The sequence below is a fragment of the Momordica charantia genome, assembly GCF_013281855.1.
Source record: "Momordica charantia cultivar OHB3-1 chromosome 8 unlocalized genomic scaffold, Mcharantia_2.0 BLBB01000008.1, whole genome shotgun sequence".
NCBI lineage: Eukaryota > Viridiplantae > Streptophyta > Magnoliopsida > Cucurbitales > Cucurbitaceae > Momordica > Momordica charantia.
This window is the reverse complement of record NW_028275166.1, coordinates 26,403,119-26,425,089: the sequence shown is the minus strand read 5'-3', so window position 1 is coordinate 26,425,089 and position 21,971 is coordinate 26,403,119. Positions and strand designations below refer to the sequence as shown.

At 29.2% G+C, this 21,971-nt stretch overlaps 3 protein-coding genes across 7 annotated transcripts; 1 reads left to right on the top strand and 2 right to left on the bottom strand.

Annotated features, from left to right (window-relative positions):
• Positions 1-42: 42 nt before the first annotated feature.
• LOC111013198 (glutamyl-tRNA (Gln) amidotransferase subunit C) lies at positions 43-4,759 on the bottom strand. Of its 4 annotated transcripts, none has more exons than XR_002601654.2 (5): positions 4,492-4,759; positions 4,239-4,315; positions 2,811-3,607; positions 1,927-2,147; positions 43-226 (listed from the first exon to the last, which is right to left on the bottom strand). XR_002601654.2 is itself a non-coding variant. In XM_022287601.2 (4 exons), the coding sequence occupies exons 1-3, from the start codon at positions 4,557-4,559 to the stop codon at positions 2,811-2,813; spliced, it is 942 nt and encodes a 313-aa protein (XP_022143293.1). In that variant the 5' UTR covers positions 4,560-4,759; the 3' UTR covers positions 1,431-2,147. The 4 variants fall into 4 exon arrangements, 2 of the variants coding, with proteins under 2 accessions (XP_022143293.1, XP_087983412.1); XR_015792726.1 differs by lacking the exon at positions 43-226 and adding an exon at positions 653-1,380; XM_022287601.2 differs by lacking the exon at positions 43-226 and having other exon boundaries at positions 1,431-2,147.
• A 1,304-nt stretch (positions 4,760-6,063) lies between these two features.
• On the top strand, positions 6,064-10,019 carry LOC111013219 (beta-glucosidase 44-like). The gene is made up of 12 exons (XM_088127014.1): positions 6,064-6,103; positions 7,057-7,338; positions 7,631-7,679; positions 7,783-7,868; positions 7,982-8,053; positions 8,181-8,268; positions 8,357-8,607; positions 8,714-8,819; positions 9,137-9,351; positions 9,456-9,487; positions 9,547-9,649; positions 9,730-10,019. Exons 1-12 carry the CDS (start codon positions 6,064-6,066, stop codon positions 10,017-10,019), a joined length of 1,614 nt encoding a protein of 537 aa, XP_087983140.1.
• Positions 10,020-17,285: 7,266 nt separating this feature from the next.
• On the bottom strand, positions 17,286-20,643 carry HIPP21 (Heavy metal transport/detoxification superfamily protein). Of its 2 annotated transcripts, XM_022287686.2 has the most exons (4): positions 18,431-20,643; positions 18,231-18,306; positions 17,777-17,820; positions 17,540-17,661 (listed from the first exon to the last, which is right to left on the bottom strand). In XM_022287686.2, exons 1-4 carry the CDS (start codon positions 18,572-18,574, stop codon positions 17,626-17,628), a joined length of 300 nt encoding a protein of 99 aa, XP_022143378.2. In that variant the 5' UTR covers positions 18,575-20,643; the 3' UTR covers positions 17,540-17,625. The 2 variants fall into 2 exon arrangements, with proteins under 2 accessions (XP_022143377.2, XP_022143378.2); XM_022287685.2 differs by having other exon boundaries at positions 17,286-17,820; positions 18,431-20,612.
• Positions 20,644-21,971: the final 1,328 nt, after the last annotated feature.

Here is a 21,971-nt window from a genome sequence, read left to right as displayed (position 1 = left end):
TATTTGAGACATAACGTATACTTAGTCTAATTAAATTGTACCCACCTCACATGTTGTTGATCTAAAAAAAAATTCTTTTTCCACATATGTTACACTTACTATTATATTATAATTTTATCTAACGCACTACTTTGATCTGACTTAAGCATCATACGATCTTTATGAGACACTACATCGATGTCTGATACTTCTTCTCTTGCACATAATTTCTAACCATGCTCGTATCCTGCGACATTGTTGGTTCACACAATTGCAAGTAAATACTAGTTCTTTGAGACCACTAATAATTGCAATAAATATAATTCTAACATATATACGAATACATGGACATGCCATCTGATTGTTAATTGACACGTGAAACCCAACTTGTTCATTAGCAAAATTTAACCAACTCATCAACAAAATCTATTTCTTCTAAGTGACACGTCAAAATATATGCTTTTATATATATATTTCTTTTCCATGCAATGATCATACATTTTAAGAGTAAAATTGAGAATTTAAAAGATTAAGAACCAATTTGAGAATAATTACCTACAAGGTAGTTTGTAACTAAAAAATCAGTTCAACAATAATACCACTAATACTATTTCTTTTAGTAATTAAAATCTATCCAACAACGTCTCTACTCTATATCCACATTTTTCTAAAATTGAAGCCACGAAATTTCCATCAGGATTAATATTTTAATCCTTGAATTTCTACTACTAAAATTAAGAAGGAAAAAAAATCACCTTCTTTAATTAATAATTACCAAAAGATTTCATGAGAAATTTTGTGTAGAAAAAAAGATTCAGTCTCACACACCCTTTACATGAGGCTGACCATATTATTACTCTCTTTGACTGTCTTCAGAATAAATGCCTTTCTTCTTCTTCTTCTTCAGCTAAATTAAAACTGCCATTTTCTGTGAAGCAGAGAAAATTTTAGGAACAAAATGTCTAAGAATATTGGATCCAACTCCTTGAAGATCCAGGTTTTTTCTCCTTCCCCCAAACTCATACTCATTTCTTTTTCTTCGAACTCGGCTTGGTCGTTGGTGGTATCAAACTCATATCCGCTTTCGTTGATATTTTAAGTGTTTCGTGTGTTAGAGGGAAATGGTTTCATCCATTCTCTTGTAGGTTAGTTGTAAATGAGAAGATTTTTTCTTTCTTCAGTTCAACAAATGTGGGGGTGGGGAATCGAACATTCGATTGCCGAACAGAAGATTGACCATACCCGATTTATTTATGAATGGAGATTTGGTGTCTAATATATTCCTTTTTCTAAATAAGAGGGGAATTTTTTTTTTACCTGATAAATTTGTTTTGGCTTTGTTTGTCCACTTTGTTTTTACAGAAGCATGTTCTTAAAGTACACATAAATTGTGAAGGTTGCCTGCAGAGAGTAAGAAAACTTCTCAAAAAGATTGAAGGTAAACTAAGTTGTCTTTTTTTTTTCTTCTTAATTCAACTATTGTAACCTGTAGGGTGAGAGATCGAACTATTGATCTTTGGAATAGTAATAGATGTCTTACCCATTTGAGTTATTCTTGGATGATCAGATTATAATGGTTGTTGCTTGACATATTTAAACTGCATCTATAGTTCTTTTGTATCATTTATTTCTTCCACATATACATTTAAGTCTTGTGCTCCGAATTCGCTAATATTATAAATATTATTATTTCTTATAATTGATAGGAGTTTATAAGGTAGACATAGATGCTGAACACAAAAGGTTACAGTCACTGGAAGTGTGGATTCTTCCATTTTGATAAAAAAGCTTGGCAAATTAGGAAAGCATGCTGAAGTTTGGCCATCAACTTTCAAACAAGATGAAGGTCAAGAACCAACCCTAAGAAAAAATACTCATGCCTTCCAAAATCAGTATATGCTTCCTATGTTTGAGAGAGAATTCAATCCTTCAGTATTTGAACATTACCTCGACTGTGTGTCGAGCGGTTTCCAACATAACCCGACTGCTACAACTGCAGCAGAGAAGGCTGGAGCTAACGCTGCTGATGGAAGATCAGGAAAGCAGATGATATCCATGGCTGATCGTGATGTTGTGGATCCTCAACGCTATCAGTTCGGCAGGTTTCTGGATGATGTAGGTGTTCGAGACTATCGGTTTGGCGTCTTTCCAGATTTCAGTAATGCCAACTGATACATGAGAATGATCAAACATTAAAGACAATGATGTGCTGCTAACAGTCAACAGAGTGGTGAAATTCTAACCTATCAAGAAATGTTCTCAATGAAAGGTGTTTGGTTTAGGTCTATTTCTATAAAATGTATGTTGTCATTAATTCATCCGAACTCTAGTTAGGATTAGTTGAGAACTAAGTTAATAGTTGGACTCGAACTTCATACCCTTCATTTCCTACTATTTTGAGTTGTTTGATATTGAACTACCATTAGCATGAACTCTCAAGGGGTAACTTTTTTTTTTCTCTTGTCCGCGTTCAACCATTGCAAGATGGAGGATCGAATAATTAACCTTTAAGATGGTATTAAGGTGCCTTATCCGAGCCATGCTTGGATTGGCACTCTCAAGGGATAACTTGGATGGTCTAGTACATAGAATGTTTAGAGATACCCTCCAAGTTCCAAACTTCCAAGTAGAAAACTTAATAATTTAAAACTATTGTTGTCTCTCGGAGCTTACCTTAGGGTGGGGCAAGGACGAGATTAGTGGGGGCGGGTTAACTAAATTGTTATACTTAGCTACTTAAAAAAAACAAGCCATTTGATACATAAAACTCAATGCCAAGACTCAAAATACATCTAACTTTTCAAATCACAAATGGGACAGAAAATGTATACTTATCGCTTTTGTGCTTTCCTCCGTCTAGACTGTGCTTTCTGCCACTTCTTTTGTGCAACCAGTTTGCTTTTTGGTTTCAACTTCAATTCAGGTGAGAATTTAAAATTTGGATCTCTCATCCGTGCTTGTATATCCTTGAAGAACTGCATATTCAATTTCTTCTGCCCTCCCTGTCTGAGCTCTGCATATTCAGGCCCCGAGACTATGTTTTCAAATGCTCCTATTAAGATATCTATATCACTCATGACCTCCCACACATTCGTATAACGGCCATCCGGCCCTTTCTTCAACTTCTTCAAGGCGTTCTCGACTGCAAGTTTCCTGGCTTGCTTTCCAGGGGATAATTCTTCTGGTTCCTGTTCAGCTTTCAACAGTTCTGAGATTGTTCGGTACTTCGATGTTTCCTCGAATTCAAATAGTTTATCTATGTATTTGTCACTACTCTCATTGGGGTAGGCCTCTGTAGGAATATCGTCATCATCATCGCCTTCACTACCAGTCCATAAGGTCTTCTCTTCATCACTCCCAGACCAAACACTCCATAATTCATCACTGTCATCAGCATCAATCAAGTCAGAGTGCTCCTTTGCCTGCTGTCTTACCTTTTTTATCTCATGTTCAAGACGACTTTTTTTACCTTCTTTATTGTCTGCCTCATCCTCACTGTCAGTCCATAAAGTAGATTCTTCTTCATTCATCTGTTTTTCCCAGGCCTTCCTGAATTCCTTATCTCCAGGTTTTACTTTGCCAAAGAGATCATAAGGTTTGCGCTCACCACGAGAATATGATCTTGATACTGCAAAATATACAAAAACATATTCTTGTAAGTTGAAACATAAGCACGAGTCCTTAACTGCAAATTACAAAAGTTCAAAGGATCTAACATAAAATAGGTTCATACAATTCAATATGATGCTTTGGAAATAATTATGATGCTTCTCCGAAAAAAATTTAATATTTTTCTCTCCTTTTCTCCATTGTTGATGTTCTTGCATATCTAAGTCCAAACATGGTGATAACAACATGCTTGTAATCATAAAGTGTTCTCAAAGAGTTGGCACTTTCAATTTCAGTACTTGACAAGTGTAATGATGTCATGTGTTTCAACACACCAGTACATGAGCTTTGTAGCACCAAATCAAAGCTAATTTTCTGAATGGCTTCCAAACTAAATTTGGGCCAAATTCTCACTTTCACCATTAACAAAAATTCTATCAGTACCCAAGTTTCTTTCAGGACTTCTAACAAACAGATGGTGCCCACAACAAACTATGACCAAACATTGTCACTCCACTACAACCAATTAACATAACTTCAATACTTCACAATAAACACAACCCCATTCACCAATCAACCACATAACCAAGCCAACATGTACAGAAAATTATAAAATCGAAGTTGGAAATTATGAGCAACCAAATACTTGCCACGGAAATTGGGCCCAAACCCACAACCAAGCCAGGTTCTCGAGCTTCTTGCAGCATAGTCCGAGACGGCTAGTAATCTGAAGAACGAAAATAAGGCAATTGGTGAGATTTTTTTTTTCCTTTTTTCCTAAAAGAAAGTTTAGGACACGAAATTGAAACAAAAACCCAATACAAGTAACAAGGGAAGAGCATGCTAAATTACTCATTTCATTAAGAATCTGAGGAAAAAAAAACGGGGAAGAAGAGGGCTGGCCTTGAAGAAGATGAGTGCAAAACAGAGTGAAAGAACGCAAGGCGGGAACGGAGAAAACAAACGATCATTTTTCTATCTCGAATGTGGAATTCTCTCAACGGCTTTGGAACTTGATAGTTGATATCAAAAGGTTTTTATTTTTATTTTTAATTTTTATTTTTAGTACAATAAATTCTGATGACTTGATTTGGGCCAAAGTTTCTGCCGTAATAAATCTTGCTATGTATTGGTGTTTAGACTTTATACATAGGAATCTGTCTGATCAAATCCTCTTGTTTGTAGAAGTTCGATGGGGAAATAATCTTGCATTTTTTTCTTCTTGCCAAATAATCGAGCTGAATGAAAATTTTACCATAAAATGATAAAAGCTATTAGAATTTTTGGAAACAATAATTTATTAATTAAACACATTATTATCATGATTTTTCATTAATAAATATAAGTAGATATCTCATTCGTAGGACAAAGATAGAAAAACTATAATAAAGATAAAAGATTCCAATAATTATTACAATTGATCTCGAACTTATATTTGGGATAAAGTTAACTTTCCGTTATATTACATATTTGTCCTTATATTTAGAAGAGATTATTTCGAAGGAGAAGGTTCCAGAATCTTCTATGATTAGTAAATGAATTCGTCTCATTTCATTTCACATTTTTCTTTTTCTCATTCTTACTATTGTTTGACTTATAAAATTTCTATGAAAAAGAAAAAAGAAAAGTAATAAAACTTCAAATTTGAAAACCCCCCATCATGTAAATGATTTGAATATAAGTTATCATAAAATGACTTAATTGACACAATAAAAATTAGAAATAATGAAATGAATCATCATACTCCCAAGTCCTAAAACTAATTAATTACCTCTCTTACACTAAAAAAATATGTATGAAATTAGGGAGGAAATTAATCACTATACATTTTAACACAGTATATCACATTTCAAATAATTTATGATCTAATGTAATATTTTCATATAGATAGTCATATAAATAATTAAATGATTCAAACCAAAAAAAAAACACTATAAAACACATCTAGCAAGCTTCAGAAATTTGTTAAAAAATCTATACTATATTAAAAAGGTAGGATATAGGAAAAACATTTTTGAACACTTTTGCCCTTTACAAATTTACAAATTACGCCATTAATATATTATTACAAATATTAAATTAATTATTAATTATTAATTATCAATACTATAAATGCATGGAATATAAAAGGTTAGAATGCAAAAAGTTTTCCAACAACATAAAATTAATTTTATCTTTAATTAAAATTCATACTAGAATTTCAAGAGTTTTAGAATTTGAAAAGCTTTGGTAACGTTTTATCCTCTACTACTATAAAAATATGCTTTCTTCTACATGTTTTTCACAAGTTTCAATACTTTTTTATTCTTAATTCCTTGAAACATCTCTCAAAGATGATTCAATCTTGAAAACATCTCGAGATATTTGTGACATATTCATCAAGTTGCAAGAGAGGCATATGTTGAATCTACATATCTCGAATACTAGGTTTGTGACGTTACCATTCCACAATTTTACAAAGTTGAATAATAGTATATGTCAAGCAATCTGAGCATATTTACTCTAAAAGATGAGTGTATAGTAAGTATTTGGATTTTTTTTGTTACTATTGTTATTTTTCTAATTAGTGTGTTTTTTATTTGGAATGTTTCTTTTTTTAGCAATTTTATTTAGTTTAGGATTTGGATTTTTTTTTTTGTTACTAATGTTTTTTATTGTTTAGTGTATTTTTTTTTATTTGGAATGTTTTTTTTAGCAATTTTATTTAGAATATTTGTTTAAAATATAGATAATTACAAGCTCATGTTCTTATTGTTGAAAAAAAAACAATCATAGAAGTCAATATATATAAAAAATGTTTAATTAATAAATTAATTATAAACAATAATTTGTATAGAATCGTAAAAGGTGGAATATAAAACTTTTGGTCATTTTATTTTCTAATAATAATTTGAGGAATTTTTCTTTAATAATTTTAATTATAATATAAAATTAAATCAATAAAATAATTTATATTTAGCTAAAAAATTCAATATATATAACAAAATGTCAGCCATAAACAAATATTTAATAAACAAACAAAATATTAAAAAAATAAAATAAAGGACCAAATAATTCAAAAATAAAAATATTAAAATACCTATTTACTTTTTTATTAATATATAATTTTTTCCTTTACTTTTAATTTATTTATTTACAAAATATATCATTAACAATTATTTATAAATAGTATATTTAAAAAATAATTATAAATAATACATTTTATTATTAGTAATTAGCTGTCAATAATAATAAATATATATAAAAATTAATCTTAATTATTTTTTAAAATAATTATACTTAAAATATTTTACGTGAAATCATATAAAATTTAAGTTACCTTATAATTAAAAAAAAATTTATACGTGCATTGCACGTGGTAATACACTAGTTAAAATAAAAGTAGTGAGAAATATTAGGATAAACTATCCAACAAACCTCTCCATATCTCAACAAAATTACGATATCTTAACTGCAAAATCATCACAGATGGATCTTCTCATGCTATAAATACTGCCCAGTTCGGGCAGTTCGGTGATCGGGATCGCATTCGCCATGTCTGTGTCGTGTTCGTATTAGTGAGCCTTTGTGTGGCGGAAGCAGCCACGGTGGGGTTCTCCCACATCAAGTTCGGCACCGACGGGCTGAGCCGAGATGCATTTCCAGAAGGCTTCATCTTTGGAACTGCAACTTCTGCTTATCAAGTAGAAGGAATGGCCGACCAAGATGGGCGAGGACCAAGCATTTGGGATCCCTACGTTAAAATCCCAGGTTTTATAACATACTGTTTTGTTTTTCTAACCGTTATAATGTAATAATATAAATATCAATTTTCAAATAAACAAGAAGTTTTAAATTATAATTAAAAATCTCTCTCTATATATATAGTATAATCAAATTAAACTGCATGTAATTAATATATTTGTAAAAGAAACGAAAAGTTATTAAATCTTTAAAAACAGATATCAAATTTATGCTATTTAATGAAATTTTTGTTTAAAAAAAGAAAAAAAATATATATATATATTATTTATTATTATTATTATTATTATTATTTGAGCAGGAAAGGTTGCTGGCAATGCTTCTGGAGATGTTGCTGTTGATCAGTATCACATATAAGGTACAATTTTTTTTGAAGAAAATGTTTTTAAAAACAAAGTTTTGGGATTTTATTTTATTTTTCAGAATTTGATTTTCTTTTTGATTTTTGATATTCCGAATGCAGGAAGATGTTGATCTCATGAAGAAGTTGAACTTCGAAGCTTATCGGTTTTCGATCTCGTGGTCTCGGATATTTCGGAGTACTAATTTCAATTTCATGATATATGATTAACTTCTTCTTTGGATCATGACAAAGAGTTACCAAAGAAGTAAAAATATTGAATTATATTTTTATTTTTTTGGTTGTTCATAGATGGAACTGGAGAAGTAAATTGGAAAGGAGTGGCTTATTACAATAGATTGATTGATTATATGATTGAACAAGGTAAATTCCAATAGAAAATTTTTGTTTTTTTTTTGTTACAAATTAAAAATACGTTTTAAAAAAATTTGCCAAAATTATAAAAAAAAATCATTATTTTCTGAGATTTATTCGTTTGGGAAACTTGTAGGAATCACTCCATATGCAAATCTTTACCATTATGATCTTCCATTGGCACTTCAAGAGAGATATGGAGGGTTATTGGGGAAACAAATTGTGTAAGAGTTAAAATTTTAGTTTTCCATTTTTAATCTAATGAGATTTGTTGAGAAAAAAGGTTTAATAAAATTAATAATTTGTGTGTAGAAATGATTATGCGGACTATGCCGAGTTTTGCTTGGAGCATTTTGGAGATAGAGTTAAGAATTGGATGACATTTAACGAACCAAGAGTCATAGCAGCTCTTGGCTTCGATAGTGGCGTAAACCCTCCTTCAAGGTGTTCAAAAGAATATGGAAATTGCACCGAAGGAAACTCGGGAATTGAGCCTTACATTGCTGCTCACAACATGATTCTTGCCCATGCTACCGCTAGACTGATATCGCAAGAAGTATCAAGTAATTATTTTTAGATCAACATCCTGTCACTTTAATTTGTTTTTTTTTTTAACAAAAATCACAATTACTTTTGCCCTTAACATCTGATTTTTTTAGGCTGGACAAGAGGGAAGAATTGGAATTTTGTGTGACTTTGTGTACTATGAGCCTCTAACAAGAGGCAAAAAGGACAATTATGCTGCCCAAAGAGCAAGAGACTTTCACATCAGCTGGTAAGATATTCCATTAATTTTAACTAGTATTGTTCCGATGTTCATTGTTATACCTATCATCGACGATGTATAGTAGTAGATCCAGTTATGCATATCAAAGTTTATTGGACATCAATGATAGACATATTCGAGCTATACTGTTCCAAGTCACTCACTTTTGACGATTTTACAATTCCAAGAAATGATCTAGAACAATCACTAACTTTTGACATAATTAGACTATATTGTATCGTCCTCAAATCGTCTCAAATGTAGTTTTACTATGGTGTGTGAGATTTGTGGAAAAGTTTTGGAATGAAACTATTTATTTATTTTAGGTTTTTGCATCCTATTACATATGGTGAATATCCAAGAACAATGCAAGAAATTGTGAAAGAAAGGCTGCCAAAATTCAGTGAAGAAGAGGTTGCCATTGTAAAGGGCTCTTATGACTTTTTGGGTGTCAATCAATATACCACTTACTACATGTATGATTTAGACACTCAGCCTCAAGCTCCTAGTTATCAAGCAGATTGGAAATGTGGTTTTGCTTGTAAGATTATCCAACTTTAATTTATTTTTACCTTTTTTCTTATAAATTAATTAATATGACTTATCTTAATTAATAATAAAAAAAAAATGTCTTGCCTTTTGTAGATGAAAAGAATGGAATACCCATTGGTCCACAGGTAAATTTTATTTTATTCTTTCATCTTTTTACTTTTATAAAAAAATTGCTCTTCATTAGGCTCACTCTAGTTGGCTCTACCAAGTTCCATGGGGAATGTACAAAGCCTTAATGTATGTTAAAGAGAGATATGGAAATCCCAACGTGATTTTATCTAAAAACGGTACATAACAGTCAATTATCTTTTCTCTCGTAATTTTTTTTTCTTTTTGAATGGGTTATTATATGTTTTAAAAATGGCAGGTATGGATACACCCGACATCCAACTCCCCGAGGGGTTGTATGATTTTGAGAGGATAAGCTACTACAAGTCGTATATGAAGAACATGAAGAGAGCCATCGATGATGGAGCAAATGTGACAGGCTACTTTGCGTGGTCTTTGGTTGACAACTTCGAATGGCTATTGGGTTACACTTCGAGATTTGGCATTGTATATGTTGATCGCAACAACAATCTCAAGAGGATTCCTAAGATGTCTGCTTATTGGTTCAAGCAAATGATTAAGCAGAAGAAGGCTAATAATAGAACTTAGGGTTTTTAGGAAACTTTTGTGTGAATAAATGTTTTGTTTTTGACTTTAGGGTTTTGTTCTCTATCTTTTTCTTTTGCTTTGGTTTTGAGGGTCTTTTGTGTAGTTGTCTTCCACAGCCTTGGAAATAAATATTCTCAATTAAAAGTTTTTTTTTTTCTGTTAATTTTTGCTATTATATTATCATAGGTTTAAATGGGTGGATATTAAGTCAAGAATTAATATTGTATCACCCATTTTTTTCACTTCCTTTTGATTAAAAGTCCTTGTAACTCTCTTCTGTCATTTAAAGAAGGTTGAAATGAGGTCTTATCAACAATTAAGCTAGAAGTAAAGGAGCTATATTGCTAGCGGCTTTTACCTGTGGTGCAGGTGGGGTGTTGAGAATCTACATAAATGAATTAAATTTATCCAACCCATCAGTGGTCTCTTTTCCATCGTGGTTTATTAAAATAGACTTCTAATTATTCCACAACAACGAAAGTACTTTTTCAATCTTTCGTATACTAGGGGATTCCACGAAAATGTTCCATACCACTGGATTCGATTCCATAATCATGGGTTCCAATGTACGAGATCTTGTAAAATATAAGGACAATTTGACCCAAAATAATAATGAATCTACCATAATCTAAAAAGATTTAGAAGTGTAACTCAATGTTAAGCTCACGACTTTAACTGTACACTTAAATTTTTTCATTCAAAATCACAAAAGATGTGTGGAATACTTTATGGTTTGTTAAAATTGGATTATGAGAATTAGATTTGCACGGAAAAATTATTTGTTGCAATTGGAAATTTTCAGTAAATTTGTCTTTAATTTTTAATTTAATAATATGAATTGTTGATTATTTTCTTTTGTTGTAGTAATCCATGAATTTATTTTTTGTTTTGGTTTTCATGATTATTTTTGTTTCTATATTTTAAAAATGGATATAAATGAACTATGAGTGTAATACTAAGAAACAATTAATAAATAATAGGAACATATGCATGGTAAATTTTAATCGAAATATAGAGAGACCATAATAAAACTTTTAATAGCATATATAGGAGCTAATTTAAAATTAAAATTGAAGCATAAAAATTAAAGTTTTAATTGAACTATATTTTTAAGAAAAAATAAAAAATCTAACAAAATTAATTAAAAAAAGAAAAGTCAAAAGTAACCACAATTTTATCAAGTACACCAAAACTTTTTTGTAAACTGTCTCTAACTGGCCATTATAAATATTGGATTTTGAGACGAATATTTATATGCAAAAGAAAAGTAAAAAAAAAAAAAAGAAAGAGGATATTTATGTGTGGAAAATAATTAATTATGATTCATTGCATGGAATTCAAATTGATGTGACAATTTTTGAATAATTAAATTATAAACATTAGATTCAAATCTAAGGCCACAAGATTTGGTATCTCCTACTTTCGGCTAAAGAGAATTTAATTTCCACATTAATTGGACTTCAAGATAACGTTAGGCTAAGCTAATATGCTTGTGCACATTAAAAAATGGTTATTCTTCTCAAATCTCCGACTAAATTGAGAATACGTGTCTTAAATTAAGAATGAGTTTGAAATGACAACCAAACAGGACTATGAGTTATTCAAATAACGGTCAACTAGAAAATAGTTCAACGAGTTGAGACACATGTATTCAATCATGAAGTTGAGAGTTCGAATCCTCATCCCACGTGATATACTAAAAAAAGAGTTTGAAATTACTTTTAAAAAATAATTACAAAATTTAAATAAAATAAAAATACTTTAAAAAAATTTCAGTGTTTAACAAGAGATAATAAAAAATGATTTAAAATATTATAAAATACTTAAAAAGCACGGATACAATTAATGTAGAAATTACTGATACCTTAAAAATCAATTTTTTAATTTATTAAACATGATTAATAGAAACGAAAGTGATTTAACAATCAAAAAAGGGATTTTGATCCTGTCAAGAGAAGTAATTCTTCCAAAGATAACTTTATTCGGAAAAAAAACCTTTTAGGAATAAGGAATGTTTTTCATGAAACACTTTTTGTATAAACAATTTTGAAAAAGAAAATGAGTTCGGTAGGTACTCAAAAAAAAGAGTTGAGTTTGGTGTATATATATATATATATTTTTTTTTCTCTTTTCCTTGAGTTTTGTATTTTTTTAGACGGGTAAAAAATGTCTTAAGTTAATTAAAAATACTTTTCAAAATCAGTATTATTTCTTGTTACACAATCAATAATAATTTTAAATATATTTTTAGTGCTTCTTTTAAAAAGTACTCCATTTAAAAATATTTGCTCTAAAAAACATCTCTCAAATTTAATTAATTAGCTAAGAGTATTTTATATATTGATCCATAGGTCATGACAAACCTAACCTCAATTGAAAAGAGTCTAATTAATTTAAGATTTTCATTTTGAGCAAAATTTTATCTCCCTTTTTGAGAGGGAGTCCCACATGTATTCATATAATTCAAACAAAATTAAAAAACCTAAAACTTTTTTTTTTGGTGTATTGTCACTATGAATTAAAAAAATGAAAATCAACTTTGTGGGTTAGAATCCCAATAACCTTTTTCTTTTATCATCAAAAGTTGGAATAGAATATTATTAAGTGGGTTTCAATAATAAAAAAAAAATTACATAGTTACATTAACATTTTAATTCCTATGAGCATGATTTCAATTTAATTTCCATCATATAATTTTTTTTATTATTATAATTCATGTGTTTGGTTAAATCTTTATCACTATATGATGTTAATAGATTTTTTATGCGATAAAGGTAGAGTTGATGCTCAATTTAAAGTATAACGTGAATGATAAAGAAGACTAATTATATTAAATTTGAATCGAATAAAAAAATAGAAAGCTCGAACGGTTATAATAGAAAAAATAAACATATATTTAATATAAAATAAGTGAATTTTAGGATTGATCGATGTCTTTGAAAGATGGAAGGAGAAGATTATTTACAATAACACTGAAATTAGATCAGCTAAAATTTGAGACAAATTTTGTTTTTATGACCAAAATTTTACTCAAAACACTATCAAAGGCTTGAGTGGTTTGAGTAAAATAAATAAATTAAAAGGGAAAAAGAAAGAGTTATTTATAAATCTGACTTACAAAGCCATTTGTAGAATCTAGATGATTTCTATGTAAAAGAATGAGTGGTGATCCCAAAAACCATTCTCAAATTATCTAGCTTTTTGCTTTTTTGGCTTGAGTTTGAGGCACTTTTTCCATTTGACAAGTCAATTTGAAGTGATCTAAATGATCTTTCCTGGAATAGTAGAACTTATTTGCATATAGAAACTTTCCTTAAAGGGTTAAATATAATTTCCGTGCAGGTAGTTTCAACTTTGGTTTATTTTGATCTTTATATACTTTGGGTTGTTTGGTAACGTTGTTGTTTCTTTGTTTCTGTTTCTTCATTTTAAATAAAGAAAAATGAATTGCATAACCCCAACATCCATGAATTTAAGTATGATCATAAATAATCTTCTTATTTATGTTTTAGGACAAATGAGAAATGAGAACAAGAAAGAATAAACTTGCTTTTTGTTATTTCCAACATTTCTATACAATTTTGAGAACGTTCCACAACAAATGAGAAACAAGAAACATAGTTTGTTGTAATCATCATGAGTGCCTTATTGATCCAAAGCTTGTATTTGTTATAGTTTCTTTTTCTTCGGATGACTATAAGACCAGAAAGTGTATCTTTTTGTTGGTCGAACCAAAAAATACATTTCAAATCTTTTTTATATGGATTGAAAATATCTCTTTTATCTTATCTTCTGTTTTGGAATAAAAGAAAGATATTTTAAACGGCTCATATGTTGTGACTTGGAATAAACGTTTCTCCGTGGAAAAAGGGAAATATCAATTTTTTCCTATCTAACGTCTACAAACAAGAGGAAAAAAAAAGAAACATAGTTAGTTACAAAATATTTAGATTTATTAAGAAAATTGGAAATGAGAAACAAAAAACAGTAACGTTATCAAATGAGTCTTAAAATGTCAATTTTGATCTTTGTGTATTTTTGAAAGGTAACTATTATTTATTTGGTCATTTCATTTTATTTTTCTCTCATAATTTTAGCATGACACTTCACTTACTAATTTTTTTTTTTAAATGTTAGTCATAAATTTGTATTAATAAATGGTTTCATTGTATATAAAATTTGGTAAAATTTTAGAACAAAATTAGTCACTTCTTAAAAAGTAGAGAAACCAAAACAGATACAATAACTAAAATAAACAAACATTGAAAGTACATACACCAACGTTTTGAAAATACATAGATTAAAATGAACTAAAATATACAAAAATACATGAACAAAAATAGTAAATAGCTCTCCCACATGATTCTATTTTACAAATTCAATTTTTATTACATAATTATTGATGTAAAGAGAAATATATCTTTCTTTTTTTTTTTTTTGAAACTTAAAAATCTTTTTATTTAGAGATGAGATTTGTAACCATCCTTTTATTTATTTATAAGTTATGTGGAGGATCTAATTAGCACTTTAGTGTGAATTGTATATATAGTTTCATAATACCGCTTGTTGTATCATAAGATTTTTCAACTTATTAGAATAAGGAGGTTCGATCAAAATAGAATTAAGGAAAAAATCGCACAAACTACATTATGATATAGACGTAAATCAAATTACATTAACAAAATAGATTTTAATTTTAATTCAAATCCTCAATTTTTACTTTTGGTCCATATCCTTTAAAATTATTCCACTTTTTTTTTTTTTACAATAAAAATTATTCCACCCTTGATCCTTCAAGAAAAGTACAACATCTTAGTTGGAAATATATGTCAATTATCATTAAGTTATACTCGTTTTGCCTGATAATGTTAGTTACTATATTTACCAGCTAATTGATTTAGAGTATAATCATGCATGAAAAACACATATTAACTTAGATTGACAGTTGAGATTCAAAAAGAGTAAATTAACTCTCCTAATCTTATTAATGAGATTACTGATTGTACATATACAAGATTAAGTGTTGACTAACAGAAACAACTTAGTGATGCCAATTAATTGATATGGAACCTAACTTAGGAATTAGTAATTTCTATGTGTTTCCTAGTACCAAATATTGTAGGGTTAGATGGTCGTCCCGTAAAATTAGTCGAGGTACGAGCAGACTAGGCTTGGACACTCACGGATAAAAGAGGAGGGTATATATTATGATCACAAGAATCACTAATTGGGATATATATTATTCTCTATTTTCTACTATACTTATAATTTCATATATGCTAGATGATGTAGTTGTACTCCTTTTCTCTCTAGTATTTACAATATGAAAGCCTTTTTGTAAAAAATAATAATAAGAGCCAATTAATTTTAATAAGATAGACCTAATAAATAAAATTTGTCCCTTTGAACAACGTAAATATTAAATACAAAGAGGAGGGTAGATAGGTTTCCACCAAGTATTAAAGCCAGAAGTTGAGGAATTTTGGTTGAAAATGAGGAACAGTCATTTGTCATGTAGTGCATTATTAGGGCAACAAAAAGAGTTTGTTTTGTTTTTATTTAATTTGTCAATTTCATAAGATCCATGCATATATTATGCAAAAATTAATTAAATCTTTTGGTGATGATTACAATTTTGGCCTTGAATGATGGGTGGGAATTTATTTTCAAAAATCAAATGCAAAACTCAATCTCAAAATCAGCACAATTATTGCTCTTTTTAATGTACTTTAGCTCATGGTTTGGTTCTAACTAATAATTTAAGTTAAGCATTGCAAAAGGAAGATAATCTATGGACTTTTTTTTAATTGGTTATGAAAAGTTCTTTGTTCACAAATATATCCTCGTGTCCTCTTACCTTAAATTTCAAGAAGACGCCATATATGGGTGTTGTTGATTAGTCGGTTTAATTACGAAGTATAAGAATTTGTTTTTTCAGTATAATTAACAATATGAGGGTGAGAATTCGAACCCAACTTTTTGATTGATATGATATATGTCTTAATCAATTGAGCTATATTCAAGTTATCAAGTCTTGACATTTGTTCTAGAACTAATTTTTTAGATTAAAATTTCAGTATATATTGGATAAACTAATTGTTCATTTTTTTTTTGTTTTCCATGATTCTTCAACCAAAAATAATAAATGAAGCTTTTTCTTCTAATATAATCAAGGAATTGATGGATCTTTATTTCAATCGTACGTAGACAATAACACGTTAACTTTTACAACTCATTCAATCCTATTTTTTAAAAACAAATTTCTAAATGCCCCTTGGAATGGTTTTTCATACTTTATTTTTTGAAAGAATGATTTTTCATACTTAGTACACCTCTTTTTAAATTATATGTTGATTTTTTTCATTAAAAAAAAAAAGTATACATTTTGCATTTCATAACATTATAGTTCGAAATGCACCGACTGATCATTCTTACCAACCAATAAAATTAATAATCTCTTTGTAATTAATCTAACTTTGCAAACTATTTATTAAACCAAAATATATATTCTAATTAACATGCACTTTTGATACCAATATGTTGGATTTGTAAAAGGAATGCAAATAAAATCTCACATTGGCTAAGGAAAAGCATGATCTATAGTATATAGATGATGACAATTATCTCCATTAGTATGAAGCCTTTTGGGTGAAACCGAAAACAAAGTCGTGAGGGCTATTGGTTAAGGTACTTAGGCATGGTTCACGGGTTACCTTGTTCTCTCTCAAATTTTTTGGAAGGTTTAACCGATTTTGAAAATTAAAAAAATGAGAAGATATCGAGAAGATTGGAGGACATTTTCCCTTCTATAAATAAAGAGGAGAAGTCTCTCATAATCTAGGCACACTATAAAACTAATTCTCGCTGTACTTAACACAAACCTACATTTGACTTAAGCATCGGGGAATGTGAGTTTGGCTAGCACCCACACACTGTGTGTATTCTCTTAATTTTGCAGGTTTCGTCAAATCTCGTTAATCAAGAAGATCAGTGATACAAATTTGTTAGATATCCAACGATAAATTAAATTTTCTCAACTCATTAACTTAAAGCTTTTGGATTGAGTTGTTGTTTATTCATGTTTAAGATGGTATTAGAGCAGGAGGTCCTGTGTTCAATTTTCCCAACCTATTACCTGAAACTTTTGGGTTGAGTGGTGATTTATTCATCCTTAAAAAAAATTCTGTCTTTCTAACAGGACCAATAGGACCAATTTTAAGCACCTCAATAAATTCAAAATGCACAATATGCATTTACATTTACAAATTTATTAATCACACTATTTATTTCAATCCATACTCATAATCACAAGAAACTAAAAAGATATTACAACTCAGATGAGCGAGAAAAAGTAGAGTTTATGACCGCCACCGCTGATAACACAAACTCAACTGACAAAGTCCAATCGATTTAACACAAAAGTTCAAATATTTCATCCCCAATCATCCCGCTTCTCAAAAAAGATAGATAGAGAACGGAAAAAGAAGAGATCGAACAGAAAGAGAGAAAAAAAACTACATGATGGAACAAGCATTGACATTATCATCACTAAAAAGAGAGACAAAGTTTTCTTCATGTTGTGTTGGATAGGCTTGCACAACATTCCTTACAAACCCAGAAGGAGCCTTCTTGTCGTAAGCACCTGAGACATAAGGGTAATGAACAAGATGCTGTGGAATGTATGGCCAAAACTCTGCAATTTTTCCAGTGCTTTTTACTCTCTTAAGCACTTTGTTTGCATCAACATACCCACTTACCCTCACTCTATGTTGCTTTCTCATCACCTCCACCGACTTCACACCTGTCAAAATTTCATCTCGATCTCGTTAAATATATAATTTAGTCCTTAATGAAGTTCGCGGATCACTATCTTTCAATTTTACCTCTAAAACAGTTAAAAGTTTTAGTTTCGTCATCCTTTATTACGGATTAGAGTTCTTAATCATGTATGACATTAAAATTCATGAATAGAAGGATGATACGACATCGAGAAACAATATTTTTTGTCGATTTTGTGAAAAATAGACCTATCCACCGTAAAATTGTAAAACCTATCTACTTCGTTTTGTATAATGTTTCGTTACCATTCAATATAGATTCAAAATTACTTAATTTGTAATAATTTATCCCACTTGAACCATTCAAAATGTGATTGTGCTATTAACATCGATATTTTAAACCTTGACATCAATATTTTAAAAGAGAGAGGACCTTTCATGGAGGTGACAGCATCTCGAACCCTTCTTTCACATCCATCACAGTCCATCTTCACTTTGATCTCAACTGTCTGAAAAACACATAACATCAACAAAATCACAACACAACACACATTTTTCTGAGAAAAAATAGTTTCTCTCTCTTCAAAAAAACACAAATAGGGAGAGAGAGAAAGGTGAAAACTTTTTGGTTACCTGCATTGGTTTTCTCTTGCTTCTTGTTGTCTTGACAGTACAAAAGTTGGAAAGATAATCAAGGGCTCCCATTCTCCTTTCCCTTTGCCCCAAAGCCAAAAAAACAAGAGAAAGAGAGATGAAATTATTCACTTGAGAGCTCATCCTTTTAAATAAGGTTTAAGAGATCATGAATGACCCATTTAGCCTTTAAGAAAAGATAAGTACAAAAGCATTGGAGAAGAGAGAGAGAGAGAGAGAGAGAGGGGCCTTTGAAATGATGAAAGAGGCAATTTTGCTTATTGGGTCATTTTATCTTCCTTTATCTTTATGCAATTTGTTAATTTATTTTTGAGTTATCATATATATGTTTGTTTAGTGAGAAAATAATATTTTTGCTTTCCATTGTTTGTAATAATTGTGAAAACCTACTCTCTCTAATGCCCTTTTTCTGACTGATTGAAAAAGAGAGTTCTTTCATCTCATTGCAAAAATCAATTTATTTAGTTTAATCTAAACTTCTTATGATAAAATTGTTGTATTTATTGTATAATTTCATAATATATTGGCTAAATATATTACTGGCCTTTAAGTTAACTTTTTTTTTTTCTAATATTTTAAAAACTTCAATTTTACTTTCGATATATACCTGCATAAACTTTCGATCAAATATCTACTAAATAACACCTTTCAAATTGACCAATAAAAATATGACAGGGTAACCATCGTTTTTTCATTCGCGATGTTCTAAAAATTGTCAATTTTTATATTAAACTTCTAATATCCTCAAATTGAACGGTAAACTATACTAAATAAAATTAAAATAAAAAATTGAATTGTAAACTTGAATAAATTGTGAAATTAGTACCTTACCTGATTTTGTGGCCAAGTTGGATTTCAGACATTTTTTTTTTCCATTTGTGATATTGATTATTTTTATTGGTTGAATTTTATGTACTTTATTAGTATATTTATGGACAATTTTTTAGTTTAGTTTTGAAGAGGTATTAATTTTCACCATGTCTACTCTCAAGTTTAATGCCTTGATGAAATTTAAAGATAAACTAAAATTTACTTACTAAGTACAGAATAAAATTTAATTTTTCTCACCAAAAAAAAAAGCTATAGTTCATTTCTTTCCCATTAGACCAATAACTATAAATAATTCACTTGTGATCCTCTCCCATAAATGCTACCAATATTCATCCTAGTGTCAGCTCTAGAAGATATCAAAGATTTGTATTGTCAGGTTGTTTCGTTTGATAATCATTTTAATTTTTTACTTTCTGATTTCAAAAAATTATGTTTGATTTCTAACCATTTCTTTGCCAGTTTATCACATTCCTTCAAAACACATTTGAGTTCTTAGACAAATGTTAAAAACAAACACAAGTTTTCAAAAACTACACTTTTCCGTTTTCAAAATTTTACTTAGATTTAGATTTTTTTGATTTTTTTTTTTGGAAAAAATATATAACAAAACAAAGAAATTCATAGGTTAAAATAGTGTCTCTAAGCTTAATTTTTTAAAAAAGAAGAAAATAAAAAACGAAATGAGATCTTAAGGAACGTCTCCCGAACACCTCAAGCTCTTACCAGCAACGTCTCACCCCTTACAAAAAGTAGTTGTACAAATCTATAGAACAAATTCCGTTGAAGTAAGATCGTAAGTTGTTTCCTATTCTCGATAACCATTTTCGTAACGTTGGGAGTTAAAAAGGGCTCTTTTTTATACCTATAAATTCCCATATATCTCATCTAATTTTTGGTAAGGATGCTTTGTATTCAACGTCCTTTTTTGACACCTCAAATTCGAGGAGCCTCTGCCCGGCTATAGTGTCAAAGTATAGATTCTATCACCATTACAAAAAGCTGTGACACTTTAACTGAATTTCATTGACAAATAAATAAAATTATATAACCCAACATCACATTTATACACTTTGTTTTTTTACACCGTTAAAAAACCATTGAAATAACGATTTAATTTATGAACTTTAGCATGTAACAACTTAGTCTATGTACTTTAAAATTTGTAACAATCTGATTCCTAACATGAAATTTTTTATCAACATTATTAAGAATATATTTTTATCATAGGACGATTCAATCTTTGTAAATTTATAAACACATCTGATCCCTCACTAATTTATCAACCTACGTATATAAGAAATCTTATTAAATCTTAACAAAACATTTCACGATAAACACTAAATTGTTACAAACTTTAAACTATATAGACCAAATTGTTACATGCTAAAATATAAAGACTAAATTGTTACGAATTTAAAAATAGAAAAAATAAGGGTCCGTTTGATAATCATTTCGTTTTTGTTTTTGGTTTTTAATTTTTAAACGTTTTTGTTTTTTGTTTTTAGTTTTTAAAAAATAGGGTTGTTTGATAATCAATTCAATTCAATTCAATTTTCTGTTTTTTGTTCATGTTGAAATTTTAGGTAAATTTCAAAAAAAAAAATTCAAAAACAAGTTTTTCTTTTTCTTTTTCTGTACTTTTGTTTTTTTTTTCTAACCGATCGATTTCATTTCTCTTTCTAAAAATTTAATAATTTTTCTAACTTTTTTCTCTCTAAAGTAACTTTTATTTGTCTTTGTATTTATTTATTTTCTCTAAAAAAAATATTTTGAATCTTGTTATCATCTATAAATTTGTTTCTACCGTAATTTTTCTCTTTCTTTATAATTTTTTTTCTTTAACATATATTTTCCTCTCGACTTTATTTTAAAAATTTCCGCAGGGTCGAGTCCCAACATAGGAAATACATGTCCCAACCTCATCCCTGTCCCCGATTCCATTTTTTTAATAATTAATATATATTTATTACATTTTTTATACTTAAATTCTAAAAATAATTAAAAACAATTATAAAACCGATAATTTTTCTCGAGAACATCTCTCGGACCCAAGAACGAGATGGAGACGGAGACTAAAAATTTTCACAATCACGAGAATAGGGAAGAGCATCCTCATTCGCACCCACACCATTGTCGTCTCTACTTTACATAAAATTTTCTCTCTAATATCAATTTTCAATTTTCTAACTTTTTAAAAACTAAAAACTAAAAATGGTTACCAAACATGTTTTGATTTTTTATTTTTTAAAAACAGAAAACCAAAAACTAAAAACAAGAAAAACCAAAAACCAAAAACTAAAATAGTCATCAAATGGGCCCTAAGTTATTACAAACTAGAGTTCAAGGATACTACAAAGAATGTACCAAGATCAAAAATGTTTTTTAACCGTTTTATAATGATCCCGTTTTTAGTTTTCTGTTTTAAATCAAGTTTTGATAATAACTATTTTCTTCGTCTAGCTTTTTACATTAGAATTTTAAAAACTTTTTTAAAAAATTTAACTAGGATAATAAAAACGCTCTTAAAAGTATGTTATAAAAAAAATTGTTAGTACAGGAGTATAATTTCTCAAAAACAGAATAAAAATAAAATCATTATCAGATGGTCCTAAGAAATAATGGTCCAATGTTCAACAAAGATGTTTATCATGATTTAGCTTTAGATGGACATAAAGCATTACTCAACCGT